Source organism: Sus scrofa, chromosome 13 (assembly GCF_000003025.6).
Source record: "Sus scrofa isolate TJ Tabasco breed Duroc chromosome 13, Sscrofa11.1, whole genome shotgun sequence".
NCBI classification, from domain to species: Eukaryota; Metazoa; Chordata; class Mammalia; order Artiodactyla; family Suidae; genus Sus; species Sus scrofa.
Window position 1 is genome coordinate 137,665,639 of NC_010455.5, and position 23,685 is coordinate 137,689,323.

Sequence of the window (23,685 nt, forward strand, 5' to 3'; positions counted from 1 at the left end):
AAGAAATCTTGCCATTTGTGACAAATATAATATAATATAATATTATAATATTACCCTTGAGGATATTATGTTGAGTGAAGTAAGTCAAAGATAGACAAATATTACATGCTCTCTCTTATGTGCAGAATCAAAACCAAAAAAACCAAGCTGATTGATAGAACAGATTGGTGGTTGCAAGAGATAGCGGGTGGAAGAAATGGTGCACTGTTTTGATTTTTAGTTAAATAGAATTGAATACAATTCTTTTTTTGGTCACACCTGCAGCACGTGGAAGCCCCTGGGCCAGGCATTGAATCCACACCACAGCAGTGACAATGCTGGATCCTTAACCTTCTAGGCTACCAGAAATTTCCTGAGTAAAATTTTTTTTTAAAAAGACTAAATATAAAATAAACCTATAAGTGCTGGTTAAAGAATTTTACTGGTGTGTACTTGAAATATCATAGCTTTTTACCTTTGTCCATTTTCCTTCCTGTTTACAACATAACTATAAAGATAAAAAGTTTTTGTATTATGCTCTGGCAATTTTTAAAAGAATATAAGCTTTTCTATGCTATATGAGGTTAGGCTAAAGATTTTACTTCTTCTCCCTATGTAAAATGCCAATGGAAATATTTTTAGTTACTTTTTGAGCTCTTTTAAAATGGAACCATGGGAGTTCCCTTCGTGGCACAGTGGTTAATGAAGCCGACCAGGAACCATGAAGTTGCAGGTTTGATCCCTGGCCTTGCTCAGTGGGTTAAGGATCCAGCATTGCCGTGAGCTGTGGTATAGGTCGCAGATGCAGACACGGCTCAGATCCCGAGTTGCTGTGGCTTTGGCGTAAGCCGGTGGCTACAGCTCTGATTAGACCCCTAGCCTGGGACCCTCCATATGCCACAGGAGCAGCCCTAGAAAAGGCAAAAGACCAAAAAAAAAAAAAGGGACCATGGTTTGATGGCTGGACAAAGGTGACATTTTTGTATATTTAATAATTACATATGGGAAAAGTCCTATTGTTAGTGCATACATACTTCTATAAACTGAAAATATTTAGCATAAAGTTCAAAACAGTCTGTGTTCACCTGTGGTTAAAGGCAGGTGTGTGATGCTGTTCAAACAGGTCAGCGTGAACCACGTGGATGACAGTGTAGCCCCAGAAAACAGGAGGAGAAGAATTAGTTTCAGCATACCCCTGATAAAATCTGCAAACCTGAAAAGAAAAAACGTTCTATTAATCCTAGCTGGATTTTTCAATACCATTTAAATCAATGACACACACTTTTATTAAACAATAATTTCTTGAAGAAATGTTGATGTACTCTTTTAAAAGCAAGGTTTTTGATTTTTTAAACCCCTGCATTGTATGTGTGTGAGGTAAATATTGTTTTGTGACAAATGTTTTTTCTTCTCTTACAACGTACATAAAATGTGACTTCTGTTATGCATCTATAAGTTACAGGAAGAATTCTGAGTTTTAAATGCCACTTTCACTTTCCCTATTTTTCAATAATTTCCAAACATCCTATAATAAGCATATGTTGTTCTAGTCTTAGGAAATAGGCTAACTTGCTGACAGAAACTTGCAAAGATGGCTCTCCCCAAATTCAAACTCCCTTAGAGAACAAATACAAAATGCTCACACTGGAGCTTTTTTGGTCCTGTAAGATCTGATCTGGTCTCTGCCTCTACCTTCCCTCTGCCTTACGACTCTCCAGTTGGACAGCCAGCCCTTTTGCTGCTTCTCTCACATGCTAAGGTTGTTTCCTACAGCAACTATAGCTTTTGCCCTTGTCCTGTCTGCCTGGAATGCTGGTACCCTCAGATCATCACATGACTTACTCCTGCTTGTTCTTCAGTTACTGAAGGCTCTCCATGCTCTCAGAGGAAGCCCACCCCATCCGGACTCTATCCTCTTTTTTCTGTGTCATCTCTACACTCTTTATTTTCTTCACAGCATTTATCTCTATTGACACTTCTCTTGTTTTTGCATTTATTTTTCATCTTCCCTATCAGACTATAAGCTTTGTAAGAGCAAGAACATAGCTCTATGTACAGCAGAAATTGGCACAACATTGTAAGTCCACTATTCTTTAATAATAAAAAAAGAACATAGCTTTAGGACTGAATTTTTTCCACAAAGTTTGTACCTAATGTTTCATGGCATTTTAAGTTCTCAAAATACCTGCTTTATCTTGAATTAACATGAAACTTCTGATTGAGATGCTTACCATTGAGTTATGATCAAAATCTTTTCCATTTGCCAACAGTTTTTCCTCATCTGCTGGTTAACTATCAACTGTATAAGCACAATCCTCTGGCTGTGCCTGTACACAATTTACTTTGTCCTTCAGAATTGTTCTTACTGTAGAAAAATTGATCCCATCTCAACTGTAACATTTATCATGTTTTCTCTTTGAAGTTTTTAAAAACTGATTTTAATTTCTATCATCATTAGATCACTTGGAATACTACCTTTTGTTTTGCACTTGTCTAACATGATGTGGTTAATCATGTTTGCAAAGTGTTACCTATACTAAACCGACTTTCCTTATGAGAACTGTTGCCATCTTTTGGTGGGAAAAATAGATGCACCTTTGCCCAGTGACTTAGGTTTGTTCTCCACTATGAAGTTCACAAACAGAAAATTCTTAAGTCCTCTGAAAAAGGTTCTACAGATTGATGGAAATGTCCCTCAAGAAAATCCAAATGCTTTGTTTTTTTACGATTTTATTTTATTTGATTTGTCTTTTCTAGGGCCGCATCTATGGAACATTGAGGTTCCCAGGCTAGGGGTCTAATCAGAGCTGTAGCCACCAGCCTACGCCACAGCCACAGCAATGCGGGCTCCGAGCTGCGTCCACAACCAACAGCACAGCTCACGGCAACGCCAGATCCCTAACCCACTGAGCGAGGCCCGGGATCGAATCCGCAACCTCATGGTTCCTAGTCGGATTCATTAACCACTGCGCCACGATGGGAACTCCCCGAATGCTTTAATTCCATACTCTTACTTTTTTGATTTATATTTTGCTATGCTGCATGAACTTACTTGTCAGATAGGCAGATGGCCAGGCATGAGAGAATAAAACACTTTTCTGGTAAAATCAGAGTTGAGTGAAGTTGAACAGTCTAAGTTTTCTAGGGCCTGATCGTATAAGAGTAAAGTGACCACTCTGGTCTCCCAGTTTTGGAGACCCAGTCCTTTCAAATGGGCTAATACCCTCAAGGTGTACTGTTAGGACCAAAGCAGTACATTTAGTAGTAACCTTTAGTAACATAAGTGCACACACACACAAACACTCAAAGCACTCGTGTCTATAAGAGGATTCCATTCTAGGGATCCCACAAAGGGTTTTGAATATAATTTTAAAATTGATTCGAGGCCTCGGAGATACCTACAATTGATTTCAGATCCCAGAGGAAGGGCGGTACTTATTAGAACTGCCACTTCAACAATTTAAAAACAGAAATGTCCTCATTCTAATTTTTCCCCTAGTTGTACTTCCATATAATTGAAATCAAGGGTTTGTAGGGAAAAAAAATACAGAGAAAGGAGCATATGACATGTCATTTCTGATACATAATGTGTCCTATTTGGTGCTCAGAACAGGATTTGGTAAATGATGACGTACTATAATCAGCTTAAAGATTTAATTAGAAAAATTAGGCATGATTCTTAAGAAATGTGATAGGCCAGTGTAGTGGTTCCCTACAAACAGCTATGGTCCCATTCTTCTTTAGTGGTTAGATTTTATTCTCATATTCTCCCAACTTATAAAAACCTCAGACAAAGTGATTTAGAAACTACAGTGTCAATTTTTTCTTTCATTATCCCAGAAACACTACAAACTGTTAAGGTCTAGATATAACATTATCCTTTGTCAATTATGTTTAAGTATGTAGGTACTGAGGTGATTTACATATCTTATTTGATCTCCCCAAATATGTAATTAGAGTCTTCTCTTCCTGGTAAAGTTGGCTGTCCAATTTTGTTTTTGATTAAACAGGGTAAAATGATTTGGAAAATGAATGAATATTGCCTCCTTGGAAACACCAAGAGTAGTTTTATAGGCAGTCACCGACATGAGTGACATTTTCATTCTTTTCTTTTTCAGAATAAATGAGGCATTTTTCTTCTGACTCATTCTAAAAATGTGTTGTCATAATGGGTTAAGATCAAAGGGAATCTGATGGAGTTGGGAGTCTTTATGGACATTTTTCATCAAATGGGAAAACCATAGGATCACACCTGCCAAAAAAGGCCAGAAATAAATATCTGCTAATCAGGATACTGACTTTTTATGGAAAGCTCTAAAGATGCTCTTACGAATGACGCCTTTCAATGCTTTTCTAATCTTGTAACTATCAATTTGCCTTTATTATTGTATCACCTTTCTTTGGGTTCCATCTGTAGATTTTGTTCTTTAATAATATGGAGAGAGGCAGCTTAATTAAGTGGAAATACATCTCCAGTCTCCAAAAACATTTTAAGATGAACTATTCCTGAGAAGGTTTCTTGTAGCAGCAAATTCTATCTGCTGCATGTGAATTTTTTTTGGAGCCTGAACAAGTGCCCTTCTCTGACCGGTTTTACTTTTCCCTGAATTTTAATATTTATCAAGGGGAAGCCGATTTTCCCTTTGGGCTTTTTTATGGTTCTGCCCACTCACGTGTTCAATGTAAAATATTCTCACCTTGCTATAGCTATTCCAACAACACAGCCTCCAACTATGGACCAAAATCCAATCCAGCCAGCATCTACCTGTTAAGAAAGTGGTAGACACATTTAATACAAGATTACCATATTATTAGTTTAGAAGACAAGGAAAAAAATTCTCTATAATCAGTACATTAATAGCTAAATGGCAACAAATCTGGGAAAATACTGTTTAAGAAAATGAATCAAATGAAAGGATTCATGTGTGACTAATTAATAGAAACTTACCTAAATAAATAATCATTGATTAATTTTTATTGGAATATTTAAATCAACAAAATAATCATTGTCACAAATATTTTTTGAATGTGTTCCTTATGCCGGACACTGTATTAGGAACCCATTTTTTTTTTTTTTCTGGTCGAGTCTACAGCATGAGGGAGTTCCTGGGCTAGGGATGGAACTTGAGCCACAGCGGTAACTGTGCTGAGTCCTTAACTGCTAGGCCACCAGGGAACTCTATGTACTAGGAACTCTTAAGAATACCAGGAAAAGGAGAAAAGATGGTCACTGCCCTAAAAAGTTTAATACAGCCAACATACAGGAAACTACTAGGAGATAATTAAGTAGTGCCAAATAAAATATCTGGCACAACTACAAATGTATTGAGAGAACACAGAAGAACAAGTTCTCTGCTGCACTAGTGGGTTAAGGATCTGGCATTGTTAACTGCTGTGGCATGAGTTAGGTCCCTGGGCCAGGAACTTTGTATGCTGCAGGCATGGCCAAAAAAAAAAAAAAAAGAGAGAGAGAGAGAGAGAGAGAGAGAGAGAGAGAGAGAGAGAATAGAAGATAGAAGTGGAGGGGAGAAAGGGGAGGGGGGGAAGGAAGGAAGGATGGAGAGAGAGGTATGTGTTGAACACCTGAAGAGACTAGATAGAGAAAGAATTTGAGCTGAACTTCAATTGTATACCTTGCTACACTCTTGAGAAAACATTTTCAGTCCTGCCATTTACTAGTTTTGTGACTCTGGGCAAATTATGTCCTCTTACCTATAAAATGAACTAAATGAGATACTTTGCATACAGAATTTAGATCAACAATTGGCATACAGGAAGTACTCAATAAAGGTTAGAGTTGTTATTTTTAGCTGATGATGTTTCTCCATCATCTAATATCTTATTGCTTTCCCACCTTCATGGACAAACTTAGCGCAATCTACAAATGCTGCCCACATTACTGCATTACTCATGTATCTTTTTTTTGTGTGTCTTTTTAGGGCCACACCCGAAGCATATGAGAGTTCCCAGGCCAGGGGCTGAATCAGACAGAGCTGCAGCTGCTGGCCTACACCTTAGCCACAGCAACTGCCAGATCTGAGCCGCATCTGACACCTACACCACAGCTCACAGCAACGCTAGATCTCTGACCCACTGAGAGAGGCCCGGTATCGAACCCACATCCTCATGGATACTGGTTAGGTTTGTTTCCGCCGAGGCACAATGTGAACTCTAAGTTATCTTTAACTCTTACTACCTGAGGAGCTATACTTAAAAGCAGTGTAAATTAGAAATGGAATGTTTTTCTGAGTGACTAAAAACCAGTTTTAACAATCTCAGTACTTGAAACTAGATTAAGTGATCCCTAGACTCCTAGAAGAAAAAAGGTAAGTTCTTTCTGGAGGAAAAGAACATCATTTGAAGCTTATCTCTACAACTTTTCATATACTATATTGGGCACTCAGTCAAAAATAACTGAAGATATAAGGAGATAAGAAAATATGAATGACACTCACAAATATAAACAGACCCACAAAGGATTCAGAGATACAAACTTTAAATAACTATTTTTAATAGTTCAAAAAATAAAAGATAAGATCGAGCATTTCTACAGAAATTTAGAAACTATGAAAAAGCATCAAATAAAAATTCTGTAATTTAAAAATAGAATAACACATAAAATCAATAACTCATAGATGAGTTTAAAAGCATATTACACAGAACTGAAGACTGAAATAGTGAGTTGGAAGAAAGGCTAGGTGAAATACCAGTTTGAAAGAGAGAAAGGCAAAAGAATGGAAAATTTAGAATAGGGAGTAAGAGACATAGGAAAGACACTGAAAGTATAATATATATGGTTAGAGTTCCTGAAGGAGAGAAAAATAGAGAAATGGATATGAGCTTCAAAGGGATATTGGTTAAGAATTTTCCAAACTGATGAAAGATATCAACCCATAGATTCAAGAAGTCCTATAAACCTAAAGAATAAATTTATTTATTCATTTTGAATTACTTTATTTTTATTGTTAAATTGAAGTAGAGTTGATTTGTAGTATTATATCAGTCTCAGGTGCACAGCAGAGTGACTCAGTATTTTTACAGATTACACCCCAATAAAAGTTATTACAAGATAATGGTTATGATTCCCTGTGCTATAAAATATGTCCTGATTGCTTATCTATTTTATACACATTAGTTTGTATTTCTTAATCCCATACCCCTAATTTGCCTCTCCCCCATTCCTTCTCTCTTTTGGTAATCACCAGTTTGTTTTTTTTTTAATCTGTGAGTCTGTTTCTGTTTCGTTTTGTATTCTTTTCTTAGATTCCACATATAAGTGATACCATAAAGTATGTGTCCTTCTCTTCTGACTTCTTCACTATGCATAATATTCTCTAAGTCTATCCATGTTGCTGCAAATGGCAGAATTACACTCTTTTTTTTTATAAGGCTGAGTAATATCCCATTGTGTGTGTGTGTGTGTGTATGTATGTATGTAGGTGTGTGTATATATATGTATTTACACATATGTATATGAATATATATACACACATCTTTATCCATTTAGCATAAATTAAAAAAAAAAAACCCTGGAGTTCCCATCGTGGCTCAGTGGGAATGAATCTGACTAGCATCCATGAGGATGCAGGTTTGATACCTGGCCTTGCTTAGTGGGTTAAGGATCTGGTGTTGCCATGGGCTGTGGTGTAGGTCGCAGACGCGGCTCAGACCTGGATTTGCTGTGGCTGTGGTGTAGGCCAGTGGCTACAGCTCTGATTAGACCCCTAGCCTGGAGACCTCCATATCCTGCGGCTGCAGCCCTAAAAAGACAAGAAAACATGACTAAAAACACAACTAAAAACAAATACAACCATTTTGGGGAAGTTAGGCATACCCTATAACTAGCCGTTCCATACTAGATAAACATCCAACAGAAACATATAGACATGCATCCAGAAACATGAGAATATCTATACAGCACTGTTTATGAGCGCTCAGTGTAGACATTCCAAATATTTATCAAAGGCAAAATTGGAAAAACTGTTATTTATTCACACAGTGGATTATCCTATCAGTGTGCTGGATTTCTTCATTTGGCCTTATAAATTTCTCTACCCCTCTGGGTATTGGGAAGTAAGAAGGAATGGATGTCATCAAACATATAGATGAAATGGTTGTTATTATTTTTTCCCTCGGGCTGCACTTGCAGCACATGGGAGTTCCCAGGCTAGGAGTCCAACTGGAGCTGCCACTGCCAGCCTACCCCACAGACACAGCAATGCAGGATCCAAGCCACTTCTGTGACCTACACCACAGCCTGCAGCAATACCATATCCCTAATGCATTGAAAAAGGCCAGGGATCACATCCTCACGGACACTTGTCAGGCTGTGAACCCACTGAGCCACCACAGACATTCCTGAAGTGGTTATTTTTAAGGAAATGATATAGTGAGACCAAAGAGAAAGTGTGGGATTAGATGGAGAAAGAAAGATCATATAGCTGATAATGGGATCTTTTTTTTTTTTTTGTCTTTTGTCATTTTAGGGCCGTACCTGCGTCATATGGAGGTTCCCAGGCTAGCGGTCCAATCTGAGTATTGCTGCTGGCCTACACCACAGCCATAGCAATGCCAGATCTGAGCCACGTCTGCAACCTACACCACAGCTCACAGCAACGCCGGATCCTTAACCCACTGAGCAAGGCCAGGGATCAAACCCACAGCCTCATGGTTCCTGGTCGGATTTGTTTCCACTGCACCACGATGGGAACTCCAGTGACGATGGGACTTCAACCTTCATAAACCAGTGTGTAGGTGACAGAAGTTGCTTGGATTCTGCATTGCTGTGGCTGTGGGGTAGGCTGGCAGTGGCAGACCTGGATTTGCTGGTCCAGTTGGACCTCTAAAATTTTTCTTTTTTCTTTTTATGTTTATTAGCATCATTATTAATACCTAAATAAATGTGAAATTCATGGTGGATAACAAAATCTAGGAAGAAAATCAATATTGTTTATAACTATTTCATAAGGATGTTGTTTTTGCAACAACCGTACAAGATAATGTTTTACCCAGACCTTGAAGCTAAAAGAACAAGTAGACAATAATGTATAATTTCAGTGAGCTAAAATTACCTACAACATATAAGAAATAAAATGCTTACTTGGCTGACATGCACTGGTGTTAAAATTAAGTCCAGAACTCCAGACCAGCCAGCAAATACACCAAGTGGTATGGCATATGCTAAAGCAATCATCAAAAATCTCAAATTGCTGTAAAAGAGAAGTAAAAGAAGACATCATTACACATTCAAAATCTAGAATTTATACTCTTACTTATAAAAAAGTAAGTCATTTGGAAATTGGAACACCAGAATCAAAAACAGAAAATATTTGTCAGTTTGTTAATAAATTCAAAGATCCTTAAAATTTTTATAAGAATAATCTTCATTTGCATTGTTTGAAATTTTCAATGTTTATTATATAGATGAATTATTAACATTATTTTATAGAATGAGTAGGCAGGATCAATTTTTTTTTTAAAAAAAGCTCTTATTTGAAAGGATAAATTACTGTTTCATCTGACAAATAAGACAGAGGGGGAAAAAAGTTAAATGTAAATGGTTAAGCAAACTATGTACATCCATACCACGGAATGTTACTGCAATACAGAGGAATAACTACCAATACACAAAACAACCTCAATGGCTCTCCAGAGAATTACAGTGGTGAAAAAAGCTAATTCCAAAATTGTATATACTATCTGATTCAATTTGTATAACATTCCTGAAGTGACATTACAATAATGGGAAATAGATTAGTGCTTTCCAGGGGTTAAGGAATAGAGTGGGAGGGAAGCAGGTGTGGCTATAAAAGGGCAACAGGAAGGATCCTTGTGACCATGGACTGTTCTCTATCTTGATTACATCAATGTCAATTTTCTGGTTGTGATACTGCACTGTAGTTTCATAAGATGCTACCATTGGGGCTTGGGAGGGATTAAGATGGCGGAATAGAAGGACTGGAGCTCAACTTCTCTCCTAAAAATACCAAAATTCACAACTAAAGACTGAGCACACTTCACCAAAATGGACCGGAAACCTTAAAAAAGATACCCTATTCCAGAAGAAAAAGAGGAGGCCACATCAAGAGGTAGGAGGGGCAATTTCACGGTATAAACGACCCCATACCTCCTGGGTGGGAAGCTCCACAGACTGGAAACTAACTGGTTCACAGGGACTCACCTACAGGAGTGAGAGTTCTGAGTCCTACATCAAACTCTCACGTGTGGGGATCTGGCACTGAAGGCCAGTGGGGCTTGTGCGCAGGAGCTCCACAGGACTGGGGGAAATAGAGACCTCATTCTTAAAAGGCGCACACAGACTTTCACGTGCACTGAGTCCCAGGGCAAAGCAAAGTCTCCAAGGGAATCTGATTGAAGCCTGACTGTGGTTCTTGGAGGACATCCTGGGAAAGCAGGGGTGAATCTGGATTGTTGTGAGGGAAGGACAATGAAGGCAAAGCTCTCAGGAATATTCAGCAGCAGTGCCTTTCTCTGGAGGTGGCCATTTCGGGAAAATCTGGCCCCACCCATCAGCCAGCTGCTGAGAAGCCTGAAGGCAAACAACAATCCAGGTGGGATCACAGCCCCATCCCTCAGTAAACAGACTACCTAAAGACCCCTCAGGCACACAGCTGCCTCTAATCCCATCCAGAGACTAAGCACCACACACCAGAGGCATTAGAATCGGCTCCTCCTACTAGGGACAGGCATCAGCCCCTCCCATCAGGAAGCCTACAGCAAGCCCCCATACTGACGTCAGCCGTCAGCCGCAGGGGGGCAGACACCAGAAGTAAGAGAGGCTACAATTCTATTATCTGTAAAAAGGTCACCACACCAAAAACCTATAAAAATGAAAAGACAGAGGATTATAACTCAGATGAGGGAGAAAGGAAAAACCCCAGAAAAACAGATAAGCCATGAGGAGATTCTTAGCCTCCAGGAAAAAGACTTTAGATTGTTGATGCTGAAGATGATGCAAGACATTGGGAATAAACTGGAGGCAAAGATGGATAACTTACAGGAAACACTGAGCAGAGAGATACAAGATATAAAACTTAAGCAAGAAGAGATGCAAAATACAATAACTGAAATAAAAAATTCACTAGAAGCAGCTAACAGCAGAATGCAGGAGGCAGAAGAACGAATAAGTGAGGTGGAGGACAGATTAGTGGAAATTACAGATGCAGAACAGAAAAGAGAAAAAAGATTGAAAACAAATGAAGAGAGTCTCAGAGAACCCTGGGACAACATGAAATGCACTAACATCCGTATTATAGGGGTGTCAGAAGGAGAAGAGAGAGAGAAGGAGACAGAAAAAATATTCCAAGAGATAATAGCTGAAAATTTCCCTAACATGGGAAAGGAATCACTCACTCAAATCCAGGAAGCACAATGAGTACCATATAAAATAAACCCAAGGAGGAACACCCGAGACACATATTAATCAAACTGACCAAAATTAAAGACAAAGAGAAAATCTTGAAAGCAGCTAGGGAAAAGAAACAACATACAAGGGAACCCCGATAAGGCCACTGGCAGATTTTTCAACAGAAACTCTGCAGGCAAGAAGGGAGTGGCATGATATACTTAACATGATGAAAGGAAAAAACCTCCAACCAAGATTACTCTACCCAGCAAGGCTCTCTTGCAGATTTGAAGGAGAAATCAACACATTCACAGATAAGCAAAAGCTGAGAGAATTCAGCAACACTAAACCAGCCTTACAACAAATACTAAAGGAACTTCTATAGGCAGAAAAGAACAAGAGAAGAAGGAAAGAAAAAAGAGCAACAAAAACAAATCCAAAGCAATTAATATAATGGCAATAAGAACTTACATATCAATAATTACCTTAAATGTGAATCAACTAAATGCCCCAGCCAAAAGACAGACTGGCTGAATGGTCCAAAAACAAGACCCATATATATGCTGTCTTCAAGAGACCCACTTCACTTCTAGGGACACATACAAATTGAAAGTGAGAGGATGGAAGAAAATATTTCATGCAAATGGGGATCAAAAGAAAGCTGGAGTAGCAATACTCATATCGGACAAAATAGACTTTAAAATGAAGAATATTTTAAGGGAAAAAGAAGGACATTACACAATGATCAAAGGATCAATCCAAGAAGATGATATAACAATTTTAAATATCTATGCACCCAACACAGGTTCACCACAATAGATAAGGCAACTGCTAACAACCTTAAAAGGAGAAATCAACAATAATACAATGATAGTGGCGGACTTTAACACCCCACTGACAGCAATGGACAGATTAACCAGACAGAAAATCAATAAGGAAACACAGGCTCTGAATGATGCATTAAACCAGATGGACTTCATAGACATTTGTAGGACATTTCATCCAAAAGCAACAGAATACACAGTCTTCCCGAGTGCACATGGAACATTCTCTAAGATTGATCATATCCTGGGCTACAAATCCAACCTCAGTAACTTTAAGAAAACTGAAATCATATCAAGCATCTTTTCCAACCACAACACTATACGACTGGAAATCAACAACAAGAAAAAACCTGCAAAAAACACAAACACGTGGAGACTCAACAATCAATGGATCACTGAAGAAATCAAAGAGGAAATTAAAAAATACCTAGCAGCAAATGACAATGAAGATATGACACTCCAAAACCTATGGGATGCAGCAAAAGCCGTTCTAGGAGGAAAGTTTATAGCAATACAAGCCCACCTCAGGAAACAAGAAAAAGCCCAAATAAACAAGCTAACTTTACATCTAAAGCAGCTTGAGAGAGAAGAACAGACAAGACCTAAAGTTCGTAGAAGGAAAGAAATCATAAAGATCAGAGCAGAAATCAATGAAATAGAAACAAAGAAAACCATAGAAAAGATCCATGAAACGAAAAGCTGGTTCTTTGAAAAGATCAACAAAATTGATAAACCCCTAGCCAGACTTATCAAGCAAAAAAGAGAGAGGACTCAAATCAATAAAATTAGAAATGAAAAAGGAGAAGTAACAACGGACATCACAGAAATACAAAGGATCGTAAGAGACTACTATATGCAACTATATACCAATAAAATGGAAAACCTAGAAGAAATGGAAAAATTCATAGAAAAGTACAATCTTCCAAGACTAAACCAAGATGAAATAGAAAAGATGAATGGACCCTCACAAGAACTGAAATTGAAACTCTGATTAAAACACTTGCAACAAACAAAAGCCCAGGACCAGGTGGCTTCACAGGCGAATGCTATCAAACTTTTAGAGAAGAGCTAACACCTCTCCTTCTGAAACTATTCCAAAAAATTGCAGAGGAAGGGATACTCCCAAACTCATTCTATGAGGCCACCATCACCCTGGTACCAAAACCAGACAAAGATTCCACAAAAAAAGAAAACTACAGGCCAATTTCACTCATGAACATCGATGCAAAAATCCTCAACAAAATACTAGCAAACCGCATCCAACAATACATTAAAAGGATTGTACATCATGATTAAGTGGGATTTATCCCAGGGATGCAAGGGTTCTTCAATATCCACAAATCCATCAGTGTGATACACCACATTAAAAAACTGAAGAATAAAAACCATATGATCCTCTCAAAAGACGTGGAAAAAGCCTTTGACAAAATCCAACACCCATTCCTGATAAAAACCCTTCAGAAAGTGGGCATAACGGGAACCTACCTCAACATGATAAAGGCCATATACGACAAACCCACAGCAAACATCATTCTCAATGGTGAAAAGCCGAAAGAATTCCCACTGAGATCAGGAACAAGACAAGGATGTCCGCTCTTGCCACTACTCTTCAACATAGTTCCGGAAGTCCTAGCCACAGCAATCAGAGAAGTAAAAGAAATAAAAGGAATCCAAATTGGAAAGGAAGAAGTAAAACTATCACTATTTGCAGATGACATGATACTATACCTAGAGAATCCTAAAGACTCTATCAGAAAACTGTTAGAGCTCATCCACGAATTTGGCAAAGTCGCAGGATACAAAATCAATACACAGAAATCGACAGCACTTCTATATACTAACAATGAAAGAGCAGATAAGGAAATGAGGGAAGCAATCCCGTTTACCATCGCATCCAAAAGAATAAAATACCTAGGAGTAATCCTACCTAAAGAGACAAAAGACCTGTACTCCGAAAACTATAAGCCACTGATGAAAGAAATCAAAGATGACACAAATAGATGGAAAGATACACCATGCTCGTGGATTGGAAGAGTTAATATTATCAAAATGACTATACTACCTAAGGCAATCTACAGATTCAATGGAATCCCTATCAAATTACCAAGGACATTTTTCACAGAAGTTGAACAAAATATTTTAAAGTTTGTTTGGAAGCTCAAAAGACCGAGACATCCTGAAAAAGAAAAATGGAGCCAAAGACATCCTGAAAAAGAAAAATGGAGCTGGAGGAATCAGGCGCCCGGACTTCAGACTATACTACAAAGCAACAGTCATCAAAACAGTGTGGTACTGGCACAAACACAGAAATATAGATCAGTGGAACAGGATAGAAAGTCCAGAATTAAACCCACGAACCTACAGCCAACTAATCTATGACAAAGGAGGCAAGAATATACAATGGAGAAAGGACAGCTTGTTCAATAAGTGGTGCTGGGAAAACTGGACAGTCACAGGGAAAAGAATGAAATTAGAACACTCCCTAACACTATACACAAACAGAAACTCGAAATGGATTAAAGACCTAGGTATAAGATCAGACACTATTAAACTCTTAGAGGAAAACATAGGCCAAACACTCTCTGACATAAACGACAGCAACATCTTCTCAGATCCACCTATCAGAGTATTGACAATAAAAACAAAAATAAACAAATGGGATCTACTCAAACTGAAAAGTCTCTGCACATTAAAGGAAACCCTCAACAACACAAAAAGACAACCCACAGAATGGGAGAACATCGTTGCAAGTGAATCCACTGACAAGGAATTAATCTCCAAAATTTATAAACAACTTCTGCAGCTCATTACCAAAAAAACAAACAAGCCTATCAAAAAATGGGCAGAAGATCTAAACAGACAATTCTCCAAAGACATACAGATGGCCAAGAAACACAGGAAAAGATGTTCAATGTCACTCATTATTAGAGAGATGCAAATCAAAACCACTCTGAGGTACCACTTTACACCAGCCAGAATGGCCATCATCCAAAAGTCTACAAAAAATAAGTACTGGAGAGGGTGTGGAGAAAAAGGAACCCTAGTACACTGTTGGTGGGATTGTAAATTGGTGCAACCACTGTGGAGAGCAGTATGGAGATTCCTCAGAAAACTAAACATAGAACTACCATTTGATCCAGCAATCCCACTCCTGGGCATCTATCCAGAGAAAACCATGACTCGCAAAGACACATGTACTCTGATGTTCATTGCAGCACTATTTACAATAGCCAAGACATGGAAACAACCTAAATGTCCAACGACAGAGGAGTGGATCAAGAAGATGTTGTACATATACACAATGGAATATTACTCAGCCATTAAAAAGAACGAAATACCAGCATTTCTTGCAACATGGATGGACCTAGAAACTATCATACTAAGTGAAGTCAGACATACAATGAGACACCAACATCAAATGCTTTCACTGACATGTGGAATCTGAAAAAAGGACAGACTGAACTTCTTTGCAGAACAGATGCTGACTCATAGACATTAAAAAACTTATGGTCTCCAGAGGAGACAGTTTGGGGGGTGGGGGATGTGCTTGGGCTGTGGGATGGAAAACCTGTGAAATAAGATTGTTATGATCATTATACAACCACAGATGTGATTAAAAAAAAAAAAAAGATGCTACCATTGGGGGAACGTTGGTAGAGAGTCCATGTTATTTCTTCTTATTTCCTACAACTGCATGTGAATTTATAATTTTCTCAAAATAAAGTTTAATTGAAAAATGTAATAAGGAATTCCCATCATGATTCCGTGGGTTAAGAATCTGACACAGTGTTTGTGAACATCCTGGTTCAACCCCTGGCCTCCCTCAGTGGGTTAAGGACCCAGTATTGCTGCAAGCTGGGGTGCAGGTCAAGAATGAGGCTTGGATTCCTGTGTTGCCGTGGCTGTAGTGTAGGCTGGCTGCAGCTCTGATTAGACCCCTAGCCCAGGAGCTTCCATATGCCACAGCTGTGGCCTTTAAAAAAAAAAAGGTAATAAAAATTAGATATCATTCACAATAGCTTTTTAAACTATAAAGTATCTATGAATAAACCAGGAAGACCCAAGACCTAGAGGTGGAAGGTGGGGTGCGGGGGGAAGCACAGAAAGGCATGAAAGCAGACTGAAATAAAGGGAGACAGAGTCCTTGCTGTCAATTTACCCTGTATTAATCTATAATTCAATGTGATCACAATTAAAATTCCAGTTGAATTTTTTTTTTTTTTTTTTTTTTTTAGAAACTCAAGCAATTTGGTCTAACGTTCATATGGGAAAGTAAGTCTTTGGAAAGCTAACTCAGCCTTAAAACATGTGAAAGAGGAGGCCTTTGTCCTATCAGACGTTAAGATAAATTGCATGTCCAGAGTAATAAAAAATATGGTATTGGTTTAAGAACAAAGAGAACAATGAAGGAAAATAGCGAACTAAGACAGAAACTCAAACCACAATAAAGGTGGCATCATAAAAATCAAAAGTCTAAGGATCTTTTAGTGAATGCTGCTAGTTCATTTCATGGAGAGGAAAAAAAAAACCCTGCATCACTAGTTAACATCATACAACAAGGTGGATTCTAGGTAGGCTGAAAACCTAAATGTGAAAGAAAAAAAACAGAAAGTTGATAAATAAGGAATTCACTAACAAAATTAGTAGGCACATGACAGAATGGGAATAGATATTTTGAAAATTTTTAAATCAACAGAGAACTTTTATTGAGAATACGTAAATCATTAAAGAATATGTAAAGCTATAAAGAGGAATTTACAGCAGATGAAACCTAAATGGCAAACAACCACATGAGAGTCTGAAACTTATTAATAACCCGAAAATGCAAATCAAGCAAAAGATGTATTTGTTTATACCTATTAGACTGGTAAAAACTGGAAAGATGGATAATGACAAATTCGATGGGCATACAGGGAAATGGGCACTGCTGTTAGAAGTATAGACGAGTGCAGGCATTCTGGAGAGCAACTTGGTAATACTTGGCAAATTAACCTAAAAATATCTAATGACCCAGCAATCCTGTTATAGGGTCTGTTTTTCAAAGATTCTTAGGTCTACAGTGATATGTAGCAGGGTATCACTGCGGTGGTATTTGTGGTGACAATGAGCTGGAGGCAATCTGGGTACACAATAGGAGTGGGGAGATAAAGTGTGATGGTTTCATACCAGGGAGTACAGAGAACTAGGTGTACACAGGGACCCTTCTTGAAAACAGCACTAAGATCACAAAATGAGAGCTATCTAGATGTCCTGCGCCTCCTGATGGAAGAAGGTAGCATCACCTATGAAGCAGTCATATCAAAACCAAAACCCAAATCAGAACATAGCTTTCATTAACAATTTACAGGAAATACAAAGGAGAGAGGAACTTGGCACTCTACAAAGAGGCAATCAACAAAATCCAGGCCTTGGAGACAAAAGAGCTGGTTCCTCAGCAAATAAATTGCAAGAGAAAAAGAGAGAGATGGAAAGGAAATCTATAGACTATAATGCACTTGAGCCAATTTTGCAATGCATGGATCCAATCTAGATCCTGATTCAAACAAACTGTTAAAAAAAAAAACAAACAAACTATGACATTTCAGACAATTGGAAATTTTTTTTCTTTCTGTCTTTTCTAGGGCTGCACCTGCGGCATGTGGAGGTTCCCAGGCTAGGGGTCTAATTGGAGCTGTAGCTGCCGCTGCCGGCCTATGCCACAGCCACAGCAACTCGGGATCAGAGCCACGTCTATGATCTACACCACAGCTCACGGCAATGCTGGATCCTTAACCCACTGAGCAAGGTCAGGGATCAAATATGCAACCTTATGGTTCCTAGTCAGATTTGTCAATCACTGAGCCATGACGGGAACTTTTTTTTTTTTTTTTTTTGGGGAAATTTAAACATTGATTTAATAGTAGCAAACTACTGTTAAAAAGTTTTTAGGGTGATAATGGTACCATATTTATGTTAAAAAGAGTCTCTATCAAAATATTTATGGATGAAATGATTTGTCATCTGGGATTTGCTTCATGATACAGGAACGGGGGAAGAGGGTCAAGTAGATATGAAACAATATTGACCATAAATTGGTAACTGTTGATACTGAGTTACGGGGGTATGGAGATTATACTATTCTACTTCTTATTTCTAAAATGAAAAGTAATAAAAAAAACCACATGGAATTTAGTGAAAAAAGTCAAAGAGAATGTGATACATAATGTGCTACTGCTTAGATAAATTAAACATACACACATAGGAAACAATACAAATGTCACAAAAGCAAAGAGACAAAGAGATACACATTAAATGCATTTGAGAGGTGGCCTGTGTAGAGGGAAGGGAATGGGAGTAGGAAATACAAATAAAAGAATGACTAAAGAAACAAATAAATGTGTTCATGTGTCCTGAGGTAAGGAACACGTTCAGTTCAACTCTGTAGTCTTTAAGTCTAAAAGGCAAAACCAAAAACCACCTTCATCAAACATTAAACTGATATACAAAGGGAGAGGAATGTTTACATTAGGTTACACGAGTAGAATGTGTAGTAAGAGATGGGAATCATACAGATAGTAAATAAATAATGGTCGTGGAAACTTTGGAGCATAACCACTGATTTTTTTTTCTTGCCCAGACAATGGAATTCGAATTCTAGTTAATCCAGGAAGCAATGATGCCAAGAGTTCTTTGAAGGACCAGGGAAAATTACATGATAGGTTAGGGGAATGGGGCATGGAAGGTCCAAAGAATTCCCCTGGAGAGACCAAAGCTGAAGTAGGCAATCTTGCAGAATAAACAAAAGGATATGTGAAGAGACAGTGGAATGTTAGGATCGGTGTCAAGGGTTTTTAGTAAAGAAGAAAGATCCTATAACTCTACAGCTTAAACAGAGAAGAAAGATCCTGACTCTAGGGTACTTAGAAGCAAGCCCAGGGTATACTGTGGTCAGAGTGGTCATTTTGTTCTTTTTCCCCTGTCAGAACTATGTTTTACATGACTGCTTACCTGAAAACCCTTCAACAACTCCTCATTTCCCACAGAAGAGTCCAAAATTATTAGTATGGTATAGTCTGAGTCTAAGCTACTTCTCTAGCCTTATATATTGCTCTATCCTTTAGCTCTGCATGGAGAAAAACTTGAAACAGCATCACAAAAAACCCCTATCATTTTAACTGTTATCTTACAAATGTGTGCCACTGATTACAATTCAATTAAACTAATATTATTTCTTGGCCTATTCCGTGGAGGGAAATTTACTGGGTGCTGCAGAGATGTGGTTTTCAAAAACTTTTTTTTGCACTTCAGATTAAGAAATACCAAAAGTCTCACAAAAATATGTATCATTACTACATGTGATACAATAATATTTTCTATTCTACTTTACTCCATTCTACTTGTTGAAAAAAAAAAAGGCGGTCAACTTACTAAATTGGTTGGCTATAAATCAAAGTTTGAAAAACAGCATTACATAGCTATGCTAACATGGTTGCCACTAATCAAACGTGGCTAGTGTAACAGAAGAACAAAAATTTTTTTTTTTTTCTTTTTGGGGCCACACCTGCAGCAGAGGGAAGTTCCAGGGCTGGGGGTCAAATCAGGGCTGCAGCTACAGGCCTACACCACAGCCAAAGCAACACCAGATCTGAGCTGCACCTATGACCCATGCCGCAGCTCACAGCAACGCCGGGTCCTTAACCCACTAAGTGAGGACAGGGATCAAAACTGTATCCTCATGGATACTTTGGGTTCTTAACCTGCTGAGCCATAATCGGAAATCCAAAAACAAATTCTTACTTTAAATTAAACAAATTATAATTTAAATCCAATTAAAAAACAGAAACAGTGAAAAGTATTTTCCATTAAACATACTTTTATTTTTTTGGCAGAATGACATTTCACTTTAACTGCTGCACTGGGTAACATATTACTGTAATGCGCACATGGTAGAATATATTGTTTTTAGTATTACAACCTGTCACTGATTTTCTTGGTGTCACTGATTTTCTTGGTGTCAATGAACTTAACTCAGTTCAATCTGTTTTTTTACACACCGATATAAAATTGTAATTTGTTTATGACTATTTTATGCAGAAAAAAAAACTGGAAGCATGTTGCAAATTTCACAACGAATGGTAAATGCAACACTGCAGCAGAGTATAATTAATGTCTGTTATGTAAAAAAAATTTTAGAATAACTGGATAATTATTCATTTAATTAACATTTGAAACAACTTTTAACAGATCTGAGCTTCTATTTTTGGTCAGCTATAAAATGGTTTGTATTTCTGAACAAAAAGAGAAATGGTTTTAGATGGAGAGACAGTAAAAGAAATTATCTTATCTATGGACGTTTCATTTAAAATTCTGAAGAGAAAAGAAAACATATTCTATGGAAGTGAAAGATCTTCAATTAAGGTCCAAACAATTATCTGCAGAATATAAGACCTTTCAAATAATATCAAAGATGTATTGATTCAAAATTTGAAGACTTGGCAAGTACTTATTTTTAACTTCAGATCAATAGTGCAATATGGGAGACATAGCTCAATAAAAACATTTTAAATAGTAAATTTAATGAAATTTAAATGCAGACCAAGTATTTCTAATGCAAATTTAACATCTAAATTAAGATGTGCTGCAAGTGTAAAATACACCCTAGATTTCAAGGATTTCATATGCATAAAAGAGTGCAAATTATCTTATTAATAATTTTGAATATTGATAATATTAAAAATAATACTTTAGATAAGCTGAGTTAAATAAAATAGGCTAATAAAATTAATTACACTTGGAGTTCCCCTTGTGGCTCAGCTGGTTACAAACCTTACTAGTATCCATGAGGATGCTGGTTCGATCTCTGGCCTCACTCAGTGGGTTTAGGGTCGGGCATTGCTGTGAACTGTGGTATAGGTGGGAGATGTGGCTCGGATCCCAGATCATATATTGCTGTGGCTGTGGCATGGGCTGGCGGCTATAGCTCTGATTTGACCCCTAGCCTGGGAACTTCCATATGCCACAGGTACAGCCCTAAAAAGCAAAAGTAATTATTCTTGTTTCTAGTTTTCTAAATAAGGCTACTGGAAAATTTAAAATTACACATGTGGCTCACATTATATTCCTATTGGATGTTACTAATACAGAGGATACAAAGATAGCTCTTGTACCATCTAGTGGGAAAGGAAGATTAGAAAATAAATAACTAGGGAGAATTGTTGATGAATCAGTAAAAATTCATCACAACTGGGGGAAAAATTCAAAAGTTCTAATGGCCCAATTATAAATCATAAACACCAGCAATGGTCAATATAGCCAAAGAATCAAATTCATTACTAGGACATTTGCACATTCAAGGGTAGAATTTAATCCAATTACATTTAAGCTATAACAATAAAATAAAGTAAAATATAATGGTAAGTTTCTCAGAGTATGGGCCCACTGGAGGTTCAAGATGATTTTAGGTGATATATAAATAAACATTATTTATTTTGTCTTTGTGTTGACTAGTGCTGTTTATTTTGATGTGTATTAAGAAATACATAATGAATAAAAATAATTAGCATGTTAAGAAAACATAACAGATAAAACCTGTGATTCCATAGATACTGTTTGTGAAGCTTATAAAGAAGAATCATTTGAATACAAAATTTGATTTTTAAAATATTAAGTAATTGTATAAGTGGTACATAGAAAAGGCAAAAATTATAGGTTTTTGCTTTGGGCTTTTTTTTTTTTTTTGGCTGCGCCTGTGGCGTATGGAGGTTCTCAGGCCAGGGATCGAATCCGAACTGTAGCTTCAATCTATGCCACAGCTGTGGCAACGCTGGATCCTTAAGCCACTGTATTGGGCTGGGAATTGAACCTGTGACTCAGCAGTGACCTGAGCCACTGCAGAGACAGCACCAGATCCTTAACCCACTGCACTACAGCAGGAAATCCTGGTCAATTTCTAAAGACAGACTTGTGATAAGAAGTCCCTCTAACTCTCATACTAAAGAGAAAGACAAATACCATATGATATCACTTATATCTGGAATCTATATACAGCACAAATAAACCTTTCCACCAAAAAGAAACTTATGGACTTGAAGTACAGACTTGTGGTTGTCAAGGGGAAGGTGGAAGGAGTGGGATGGAGTGGGAGTTTGGGGTTAATAGATGCAAACTATGGCATCTGGAATGGATAAGCAGTGAGATCCTGCTGTATAGCATAGGGAACTATGTCTAGTCACTTATGATGGAACGTGATGGAAGATAATGTGAGAAAAAGAATGTGTGTGTGTATATGTGTGTGTGTGTGTGTGTGTGTGTGTGTGTGTGTGTGTGTGTGACTGGGTCACTTTGCTGTACAGTAGAAATTGACAGAACACTGTATACCAATTATAATGGAAAAAAATAAAAATCATTAAAAAAAAGCCCCCTAAAATATTTAATCAGTATTTTATCAATTATTTACAACCTGATTAACAGGTTGTTGAAAAATTACTACTTTATCTTAGACAAATGTGGAATTATCTTAAAAGTCCTAGTCAAAGGCACTCAATGATTCTATTTACCTTAATAACCTACAAAAGCTCCGCCGATAACTCAGCCGCTGGCTAGCTGCAGCAACACTGGGAGGAAGAGGAGGCCGGGGTGGGAAATAAGCTAGCGTTGCAGAAAATAGTAAGCAGACAACTCCAAATTCTGAAAAACAAAATAAAAAGAGTAAAATGTTAATCGGACAACACAAAAAGTTCAGTATTTTAAGTATTTATTTATCTAACAAATATTTATTGAGCATCAACAAAATTCAGGATATATAAAGATAAGCAAAACACAGTACCTGCCTAGCCAAAATAGCTCAGTCTTGTGAGAAAGAGTGTCACATAAAGATACAACTGTTAGCAGGTAAGAAATCAAACTCTAAGTAAGCAAGTGAGTATAGCAGTACTATGGTATACTACATAGAAAAAGGATTGAGGCAGTCAACAAATGTTACTCTATGGAGAAAATACATTAAAAACCAACTGTACTATTACAAGAGATCTTCATTTATTTATTTATTTTTGGCTGTGCCGACAGCATGTGTGGAAGTTCCTGGGCCAGGGATTGAAACCACACACAGAACTGACAATATTGGATCCTTAACCCACTAAGCCACCAGTGAACTTTAAACAGGTCTAGGATGACTGTCTAATAAGCATGGTCCTCAGAAATAATGTGATAGAAAATTGGTAGGAACAGGATAGGAGAATGTTTGTTTGATCAATAATTGGATATTCTGATGCATGATATAGGACAGACTCAATTATAGGTCATATGGGCAATTTGAGCAAAACAGGAAAGCATCCAAAGAAAGAAAGAAAGAAATTAAGAAACAGAGAGGAAAATTTAATAAACACAAGACTAGCTAACATAGGTGACTGAACAATCAGAAGTAAAATGAACATGTGAACAATCATAGTTTGGTATCATTACAGAGTGAAGGTTCCTAGGCGTCCTGATCATCCCTCCAGAGTTCTGGCTCATGGAAGCCCCAGCTTTGAACTGTGCCCA

At 37.6% G+C, this 23,685-nt stretch overlaps 1 protein-coding gene across 1 annotated transcript in view; it reads right to left on the bottom strand.

Moving 5' to 3' along the window:
• The window catches only part of DIRC2 (disrupted in renal carcinoma 2), a 105,644-nt gene that overhangs the window by 32,168 nt on the left and 49,791 nt on the right, over positions 1–23,685 (bottom strand). Inside the window, exons 4-7 of the mRNA XM_013982378.2 lie at positions 22,704–22,833; positions 9,080–9,188; positions 4,677–4,744; positions 1,065–1,192 (exon numbers count right to left, since the gene is read on the bottom strand). Of these exons, the coding sequence (XP_013837832.2) occupies positions 1,065–1,192; positions 4,677–4,744; positions 9,080–9,188; positions 22,704–22,833 (435 nt within the window). The remainder of the gene's footprint in view (positions 1–1,064; positions 1,193–4,676; positions 4,745–9,079; positions 9,189–22,703; positions 22,834–23,685) is intronic.